This window comes from Bufo gargarizans, chromosome 1, assembly GCF_014858855.1.
Source record: "Bufo gargarizans isolate SCDJY-AF-19 chromosome 1, ASM1485885v1, whole genome shotgun sequence".
Classification (NCBI taxonomy): domain Eukaryota; kingdom Metazoa; phylum Chordata; class Amphibia; order Anura; family Bufonidae; genus Bufo; species Bufo gargarizans.
In genome coordinates, this window is record NC_058080.1 from 125,912,687 (window position 1) to 125,914,698 (window position 2,012).

The 2,012-nt window shown below is 41.6% G+C and overlaps 1 gene segment (V, D, J or C); it reads right to left on the minus strand.

Moving 5' to 3' along the window:
* Positions 1–281: 281 nt before the first annotated feature.
* Positions 282–1,328, minus strand: LOC122935030. The segment is given in 2 exon segments: positions 282–1,178; positions 1,273–1,328. Coding segments are annotated over 2 exon segments (390 nt in total).
* Positions 1,329–2,012: the final 684 nt, after the last annotated feature.

Here is a 2,012-nt window from a genome sequence, read left to right on the forward strand (position 1 = left end):
TCAGTACCCCGAGAGCCCCAAACTGTACCCTGGGAACCTAAATCAGGGCCAATCATGTTTGCTCTACTGCTCTAAATTAATAGTAATAGTAATAATAGTAAGGATTTTACATGCAGGGAAGAAAATAACTATGACACACACACTGGGGTCAAAGCAAATTCTCATTTATTACAGGAAGTACAGCAGTTTATGAAGTCATCAGAGGGGCATTCCCCCTGAGGCATGTGGCATTGTTACATTGGCAAACATATGAAAATATGAAAAGAGATAACACGTGGCATCTGCGCATGGTTTTACTAACTGTAGTATGTAAACTATGCAAATATTTAGCTGTAAGCGCCATCTTGTAATGGAGTCTTCACTAACAGCAAAAAAGCATATATGACGTAGTAAGGAGGCATGGTCTCTTCGATAGGATGGAACCTTTGTGCTCTGGAGAAGATAAAGTGTTGACTGAGAGCTAGAGTATGTGGGAGCTTTCTTAGCTGAATTAAAGAATGTAGTCCATATCTCTATGACACCTACACTGAGAACGGTGCCACGAAAGTTAAGGTGGGGGGGGGGCACACTGTGCATGCACAGCAGCCCTCCATTCATTTCTATGGGGCCGCCGAAAATAGCCGGACACTGGCTCTGCTATTTCCATCTGCCCCATAGAAATGAATGGGAGCGGTGTGCTCCTATTCACTACTATGGTGAGAACTCTTGCTAGTGGCCGGCCACCACCTTTCTCACTCTGTTCTCAGTGTAGGTGTGAGTCCTAGACAATGGGGGCATATCCTAGTGATATGCCCCCATTGTCTGAGATTGGAATACCCCTTTAAACTTTAGTAAAAATTACTTTTTGTTAACTTGTTGAAGGTTCTTATACGGCTCTGTATCACTGTGAGGATCGCTAGCAGTATGCTGACAGTAATAATTTCCTTCAATCGTCATTCCTCCATCTATAAGAGTGACATCTTCTCCAGATCCAGATCGAGTGACCCGGTCTGGGACTCCTGTTTCTCGGTTGTTTGCAACATAGATAAGAAGCTTTGGCAATTCTCCTGATTTCTTTTGGAGCCAGTGTAAGTTGTTGCTTTTACCAGTACTGGGTTTACATGTGATGGTGATTGTGTGTTCTAAGGACACAGAGGTATCATCTGGAAATTGGATCAGTACAATCTGTCCACAGGATCCTGAGGATAAAGAAGAGGAGACATGAATGGATTTCTATCCTAACTGTAACATGTCCTCTGTGCTGCTGGACGTTACACTGTCAGTGACTCTCACCATGGATAGAGATCAGTAAGACACACAGCAAAAGCCCCTGAGAAGCCATCTTTTTGTCTCTGGAGTGACAGGTACAGACTATAGAGATGTCACCTGTACAATATGTCCTATATAACAGCTGGAGTCACTGGGGAACGGCCCCTGAGAGGAAATACATGAAAATTATGTTTATCAAATAAGTCTTTGTCAACTTTTTGCTTAACTCAATATATTCCAAAATGCATATCCCGGACAGATGCCTCTGTAGTTCCATGGAGCAGGGGGTACTTTGATGTTTGTACATTTGCCTATTTCCCCTATGCAAATTTAAAACATCTTACTTTATTTCTCTTGAAATGGTTAACATATACTGTTTATTACTGTGTTACTGCATTTCATATGCATGTTGTGATATATTTCCTGTTCATTTGCACTGTATTTGCAAGCTGGTAATTTTCCACAGCTGCCATAGAGTTTAAAGAAGATGGAAAAAGCCAGACTTGTTTACCACAAAACCAGTCTGACCTTTTGAATGTCTGGTTTTAGCTCTCTTGTTATGTCTGGAAACTTGTTTTTGTCTGTAAAAACGACTGCATCATTGCCATTGAGTATCATTGAAGCTCTAATGTAAATCTAAGAGACAGAATGTGTTACAATGTATCTATTTGTGCTGAGCTTCTTACTCCACCCCTCCCACAAGAAGGCTCCAGTCTAGCTAGAAATGGTATACAATGAGAGTATCTAGTGTTCTGTAGTTAGGG